Source organism: Propithecus coquereli, unplaced genomic scaffold (assembly GCF_000956105.1).
Source record: "Propithecus coquereli isolate 6110/MARCELLA unplaced genomic scaffold, Pcoq_1.0 Scaffold164, whole genome shotgun sequence".
Lineage (NCBI taxonomy): Eukaryota > Metazoa > Chordata > Mammalia > Primates > Indriidae > Propithecus > Propithecus coquereli.
The window spans coordinates 2,122,654-2,130,082 of NW_012140969.1; the positions used below are offsets into that span (position 1 = coordinate 2,122,654).

General features: G+C 53.1%; 1 protein-coding gene across 1 annotated transcript in view; it reads left to right on the forward strand.

Annotated features, from left to right (window-relative positions):
• The first annotated feature begins 1,226 nt into the window (after nucleotides 1–1,226).
• LOC105807842 (chromosome unknown open reading frame, human C19orf38) overlaps nucleotides 1,227–7,429 on the forward strand; it is a 10,591-nt gene continuing 4,388 nt past the window's right edge. The window contains exons 1-5 of the mRNA XM_012641336.1: nucleotides 1,227–1,341; nucleotides 2,779–3,087; nucleotides 5,234–5,326; nucleotides 6,022–6,049; nucleotides 6,816–6,859. Of these exons, the coding sequence (XP_012496790.1) occupies nucleotides 1,311–1,341; nucleotides 2,779–3,087; nucleotides 5,234–5,326; nucleotides 6,022–6,049; nucleotides 6,816–6,859 (505 nt within the window). The 5' untranslated portion in view covers nucleotides 1,227–1,310. The remainder of the gene's footprint in view (nucleotides 1,342–2,778; nucleotides 3,088–5,233; nucleotides 5,327–6,021; nucleotides 6,050–6,815; nucleotides 6,860–7,429) is intronic.

A 7,429-nucleotide genomic window follows, 5' to 3' on the forward strand; every position in this document is an offset into this window, starting at 1 on the left:
AGGCATGTGCCACCATGCCGAGCTAATTTTTTCTATTTTTAGTAGAGGTGGGGTCTCGCTCTTGCTCAGGCTGGTCTTGAACTCCTGACTTCAAGCAGTCCTCCTGGCTCAGCCTCCCAGAGTACTAGGATTATAGGCGTGAGCCACTGCGCTGGGCTACAGAAGTGATATTTAAGCTGAGACCTGAAGGACAAGTAGGATTTGACCAGGTTGGTAGAATTTTGTCCCAGGCAAGGGAAATAGCACCATGCAAAGTCCTGGAGGCTGGAATGAGCTTTTTGTATCCAAAGAATAAAGTCCACTCTAATGACCCTTTTTGATGTTTGGTGATCACACACTATATCCTTCCCGGGTGTAAACCTCAAGGCCAACCTGCTTGGCTCAAAGAGAAATGTTTTAGAAAGACCAAAGCAAAACTCACTGGTAAGACGGAACCTTGGAAGTTTCTGGACTGTAAACAGGAGGCAATTTATTCTGCAAACTATATCATTTTCCTCAGTTCTGGAGCTAGTGTTTCCTTCAGCGGGCTGATGAGGCTTTTCTTCCCTGTAGCCTCACACTGGGAGTGCTCACGACCCACTAGGCACTGCATTTCATACCATGAGTTCTTATTTTGATTTTTTTTCAACATAGGGTCTGGCTCTGTCGCACAGGCTGGAATGCAGTGGCGTGACCATAGCTCACTGCAGCCTTGAACTTTTGGGCTCCATCCCATGAGTTCTTTAGATCTAATGCCCACTGCTATTAATATTAGCCCCATTCTGCAGAGCAGCAAGCTGAGGCTTCTAGAAAGCAAAGCCTTGTCTGAGGTTGCAGAGGCCAAGCCCTAACCACCGTGCCCTCCCACTCTCTGCCCTTCATTCCCTTCACTTTGGGCACTGGTTGGGCTGTGGTTTGTGATCTGGGTGTGGGTTTCCCAGACAGCCCGCTGTTGTCTCCTTTCCTCATGCCCAAGAGTCCTCTTGGGGAGATAGAAAAAAACAAACAAACACCCAACCGTTTCATCTGTTTTCTTCCCTCCGATTTGTAGAGGCACAGCCACGAGGCTGCAGAGAGGTGCCAGGGTCTGGTGTGCATTTGGGGAAGGGGTGGGGAGAGGAGAGAGTCCCTTTCGGTGCCCAAGTGTGTGTGTGTGTGTGTGTGTGTGTGTGTGTGTGTGCGCGCGTGCAACTTCCTGCCAGTGAGGAAACTCTGCGCTCGGATCAGCTTTGGTTCTCCTTTCCCCGATCTGGCCTCACAGGAGGAGTTGGCTGGCAGCCGTGGGCCCCTCTGGCCTTAGCCAGATTTCCTGGCCAAACCCGGGAGGAGAGATGCCCTGGACTGTCTTGCTTTTCGCAGCTGGTGAGTCTGACGCCGCCCCCACCCCCCTTGAGGACCCTCACCCTGCACCCCCCAGCTCCTGCCCACCTTGCTGCCCTGACCCCGGTGTTTGGGAATCGGGGGGGTGACGGGGGGTGCCCTTCCCAGGTGATGGAGGAAGCTGAGCCCAGGCGGGCGGATGGATTTGACCGGGAGCCTCGGAAACTCCCCGGGAGCATTGATTTTTCTTGTGAGGTTCCTCGCCGCCCGCCCCAAGTCAAGAATATCAGAAATATCATCACCCCGCTGTGCCCACGCCCGGTGACTCAGCCCTGCTTGGCCTCGGCAGGCTCCTACCTTGAGGGCTGGGGCAGCAGGAGGGTGGTGGCCACACAAGGGAAGGCTTGTGTAGACCTCACCTGGCCGGACGCTCTGCTCAGGAGCCTGCGGGCAGCTGGGGACAGAGTCTGGTCCCCAGGAGGAGGTTCCTCCTGCAGGAAGCTGTACTCCCAAATCCATATTGCCCAGCACAGCCTGGGAAAGAAGACAGAACCCCTCTGCCCTCTCCCCTCTAGCTTTCCCTCAGCCCCGCTCCCCTACCTCCTGCCACTCTGGCCGCCTCCTGGCTGCCCTGCGAACACCCCGTGCCCTTCCCATCCTCTGAGCCTTTGCGTGTGCTGTTCCCGCCGGCTGGAATGCTCTTTCCCAGCTCTTTGCATGGGTCCTTCTTGCTACGCAGGACTCGGCTCAGCTGTCACCTCTTCAGGGAAGCCTTCTGGGGCCACCTCAGCTAACTCAGGCTTCCTGTCACCTAGAACTTCTTGTCTTGGTCGGGCGCGGTGGCTCACGCCTGTAATCCTAGCACTCTGGGAGGCTGAGGCAGGAGGATTGCTTGAGGTCAGGAGTTCGAGACCAGCCTGAGCAAGGGTGAGACCCCCATCTCTACTAAAAATAGAAAAAAATTAGCCGGGCATGGTGGCACATGCCTGTAGTACCAGCTACTCGGGAGCCTGAGGCAGAAGGATCGCTTGAGCCCAGGAGTTTGAGGTTGCTGTGAGCTAGGCTGACGCCACGGCACTGTAGCCTGGGCAACAGAGCGAGACTCTGTCTCAATAAAAAAAAAAGAAAGAACTTCTTGTCTCCTCGAGACAGCATCACCTCCATGGGACAGGCATGGCTGTCCATTTGTCCCCATCACAGCTATGTCCCGAACACCTAGGACAGGGCCTGGCACGTGGTGTTGTTGATTAAAGTAATAAGACCGTAGTTGTGTGGCTATTTAATAACCATTGCTATTATTATAAAATGACACAAACACAGGGACCCCTCACCACGTGCCAGGCACTCAATGCCCTCAATGTTGCAGCAGGGAAAAGATCACTAGATTCCTGACGTACATAAAATCCAAGGCCCAGAGAGGGTGATCTACTTGCCCAAGGCCACACAGCCAGGCCAGCCTCCCCTTATTCTGCACCGCAGGCTGCTTGGCGATCCCAGCGCCGTCCATCCTGCTGGTGCCCCCACACCCGAGCAGCCAAGAGGACCCCATCCACATCTCATGCGTGGCCCCCGAGAGCTTCCCGGGGGCGAATTTCACACTGTACCGAGCGGGGCATGTGGTCCAGCTCCTGCAGGCCCCCGCAGACCACCGTGGGGTCACTTTCAACCTGAGTGGTGGCAGCAGCGAGGCTCCAGGGGGACCGTTCCACTGCCAGTATGGCGTGATGGGAGAGCACAGTGAGCCCCAACTGTCGGACCTCAGCGAGCCTGTGCACATCATCTTCCCAGGTAAGGACTGCCAGATGCTCGATTTTCTGATCCCAACCCTTTGCATGTGTGTCCCTTCCTCTTAGATGGAAGAGCCAGGAATAGCCAGGCTTACGACCTACCAGGACTTTCTTGCGTTTCCTTTTTCCATCCTCTCAGCCACCTCAAAAGGGGATTTGTTGGTTCACTGAATTGAAGTCAGCTCCCCTTGCTGCTTTCAGGTATGGCTGGATCCAGGTGCTCAAAGATGTCAGGAATCATTGGCCACCTCTCAGCTTTGCTTCCTTCTGTGTCTTATTCTGAGGCAGGCCTCCCCCTCGTGGTGGCAAAATTAGCGCCATGATTCTCCCCATTTTGCAGATAAGGAAACTGAGGCACAAAGGTTCAGACACTTGCCCAAGTGACTCAGCTAACAGGTAGCCCAGCTGGGATGCCATTGGCTGCTAGAGACCAAGCATTGAACCTCAGCACTATACTGCACTCTCCCCTCTCGGCCACATAAAATTTTTGAGCACCTACAGCCAGGTGTGGTAGCTACTCCTGTAATTCCAGCACTTTGGGAGGCTGAGGTGGGAGGATTGCTTGAGGCCAGGAGTTCAAGCCCAGCCTGGGCAATATAGTGAGACCCTATCTGTACAAAAATATTTAAAAAATTTGCCAGGCACAGTGGCTCAGGCTTGTAATCTGAGCACTTTGGGAGGCCTAGGAGGGAGGATTGCTCAAGCCCAGGAGTTCAAGGTTACAGTGAGCTATGACAGCCACGGCACCCCAGCATGGGTGACAGAGTGAGACCCTGTCTCTACAAAGAAGAAGCAGCACTAAATGGGTTGAGGAGAAGCCAGCACTGTGGGTGCCAGGGCAAGAGTGTTGCAGGCAGAGGAAATAGGCTGTGCAAAGGCCCTGAGGTTGGAGCATCCCTGAAGTGTCTGATGAACACGGAGGAGCCCCGTGTGACTCAAGTACAGTGAACAAGCAGGAAGATGGGGTGGAGACAAAAGCAGGGAGGTGACAAGGAGGATTGTGTTGGATCTTGTGGGCTGCAGCAAGGACGTCAGCTTTTCATCTGAGAGAGACAGGAGCCCCGGGAGGGCTGATGTCTTTTTCTGGTCTCCCAGGAGTGGAGGCTGGCCATGGGTTATAGGTCAGGAAGCAGGAGCCAGAAGCCTTCAGTGGCCCTCTGTGTTACCATCTACCTTCCCAATGCAAAGAGAACCTTGTTGGCAGCTGAGGCTTGCAGGCGGTGATAACAGAACAGTTCTGTGTCCTTCCAGGCCTCGAGTTCCTCTATCAAAGGCCCCTTTCTCTCACCTTGGCCTTGTGGTCTTGAAGTAAGGAGGAGACAACTGCCCCAAATGAATGAATGAACAAGGCCTAGCACTGTGAGAATACCAAGTGTCCGTCTTCTCCTTCCCCCTCCTGGCTTAGCTCCTGACCTCTACTTGGGTGAGGTCATCTCCTCTCTCTGCCGGGAGGGGAAGCTGAGTCCTTTGCAGAGAAGGAAACTCTGGCACTGTTACTCCCATGCCTCTGTGGTGACCTCTGTGTAGATCTCAGTGTCCACCATTTGGCTAGAGGCGGATGCCATCTGACCCACTGGAACCCAGGCTACAAGTCACTAAAAAATTGACTCAAGCTGGCTTCAGCAACGAAAAGGGATTTCTTGGTTCACTGAATTGAAGTCAGCTCACAGCGCTGACTTCAGGTATGGCTGGATGCAGGTGCTCAAAGATGCCAGGAATCCTTTGCCTACCTCTCAGTTCCGCATTCTTGTGTGTCTTATTCTCAAGCAGGCCCTCCCCCTTGTGGTGGCAAAATTGTGCCGGACAGCTTCAGATATGTCTCCTACCAGCTCTGCAATGCTAGCCAAAGAACTAAACCTCTTTTCCCAGTGGTCCAGCCAAAGTCCCAGAATTAGTTTTCATTGGCTCCGCTTGGACTACATGCTCATCTCTGAACCAATTACAATAGCCAGGGGGGAGGGAATATGCTAATTGGCCAGACACAAAGTTTGCTAAATCCCCAGGGTTTAGCTATATCCAAGCCACGCAGTTAGGGATAATGGGGGAAGAGCTGGCTCCTCAAAGGAGAGAAGACAGGTGTCCTACCCTCTCCCTGTCCCCGTCAGCTCCATAATCTGCCCACTTTCTCTTTTCCCATTTTCTTCTAGTGCCCACTTGGATCCTGGTGCTGTCCCTGAGCCTGGCTGGAACCTTCTTCCTCCTTGCGGGGTTGGTGACCCTTGCCGTGGTAGTCAGGAAAGGTAACAGCACGAAAAGAAAGCATGTCCCACGAGCTGTTGGTTTGTAACTTCTAGAACATGCAAATGTGCTCACACACCCATTTTTTTTTAGGAGCACAGAGGCAGATAGCATGAGGAGGTCTTACTCCAAAACTTAGTAGTAAGAACACCTTCCAGAAGAGACAAGAAAATTCCCTGATCTCCAGAAGAGAGCAGGGAAAATTGATACAGCCATTTATTTTTATTGTGGTAAAATATATTCTATGTAGCATGAAATTTACCACTTTAACCATCTTTAAGTGCGCAGCTCAATGGCATTAAATTCATTCACTCTGTTGTGCAACCATCACTACCCTCCGTCTCCAGAACTTTCCTATCTTCCCAAACTGAATCTCTGTCCCCATGAAACACTGACTCCCCCTTACCCCCTCCCTGGCCCCTGGCAACCCCTGAAATTAATATTTTTAAAGGAAAACAATTTTACCTGCTTGCACCTGTTTGAAGGTTTTACCAACACTCATTACTCCTGTAACTTAAAAAAGAAATGTTTGTAGTAGCTCTTGTGTCTAGTGGCAAATTTGCCAGGGGAGAGGGGAGGCTGGTTTGCAAATATATGAGAGGGGCCTCCAGGGGCTTCTTAGTCTTTTGACTTTAGAAAGTTGTGGGATTCAACCAGGACCAAAATCTAACAAGCGCTTGTTTGTTTTTTGTTCTAGTTAGAGTCAAAAATTTGCAGAGGAAAAGGTGAGACCCATTCCTGGAGGCTCTTGGAGGGTGGTTGGGGGACAGAGGACACTTTCCTGGCTGGGTGGGCAGTCCACCTCCAAACAGCACCCCCTGGTGGATGGGTCATGTAATAGAAACAGGTGGTGTCATTTATTAAGCACCTACTGTGTGCTGGGCGCTGCGCTGGGACACCCTGATGTTGGAGCTCACCTTATCCTCACAGCGGCCCTGGAAGCAGACACTGGAAACAGCCCCATTGTACAGATAAAGGGACTGAGGCTCAGTGCTGTCACCCAGGGACTGAGTGGCTGAGCCTTTTTTACGTCCCTTTGCCACTGGTTGCCAGAAATTGTTCCAATCATTCTAGATATCCAGGGTGGATTTCTGGCGATCTTCCTGAGGTTGTGTCATAGCCAGTGGCCCTGGGTCCTGGACACCAGAATGTCCCAACTGGCCCTGGCCTTAGTTTCTCCCCTCCGAGAGGTGGGTAAACACCCATCGAATCCCAGCGTCACCTGGCTGTGGGGCTCCTACAGGAGAATTTCCATCTCGTAGTCTTTTCTTCCACCTGGCTGAGAGGCTGTCGCACAGTGTGACACCTCTGCTAATCTGTGTCTTTCTCTTCCTGTTGCTTTCCCTGTGCGGGCACATTTTGGGGAGGATGGATGGGGAGTGAAGGCCAAATATATCAGGTCTGGTTTGGGGTCAGGGCTTTCCGGAATAAGCCTCCCGTCTCAAGGGGCAACTCCAGCACCCTGTCACTTTCTCCTGAATCCCTTTGCAGGGATCGAGAATCCTGCTGGGCCCAGATCAACTTCGCCAACACAGGTCTGTGTCTTTCCTGGCTGTACCCGGGCAAGATCACCACCTCGAACCTTCATCACTCGCTATCGGAACCTTTCCTGCAGCAGCTTGTTCCCCTTATGGCAAAATACACCCTCTCTATTACTTCCCCTTGGCTCCCACCTTCTCTCCTTGCCCCACCCCCTCCAGGAAGCCTTCCTAGACTCCCTGGACAGGGTTTGTGCTTGCTACTTCCATGCGCCAGCATCCCACCATTCTTCTCACCCCTCAGTGGAACCACAGTTAAGTATTCATTAGGTGTCGTGTTTAATACTCGCTCCGACCACTGGACAGCCACCCCATGGGGGAAGGACTCTGGCGTCTGTCTCTGGCCCCTTCCCCTGTCCGGCTTGCCTTCCAGATGTGTCATGCTGCTGGCTTCCACGAGGGGGCGCGAGGCAGCCAGGCCGGGATGTGCCATGCTCCCCTGCAGGGCAACCCCCACCCCCACCCCAGCAGAGAAAATCCATCCTCTGTACTTCATTTGCTGTTCGACACAAGCATTGAGCACCTACTGTGTGCTAAGATCTCGAAACGGGCCACACGTGGTGGCTC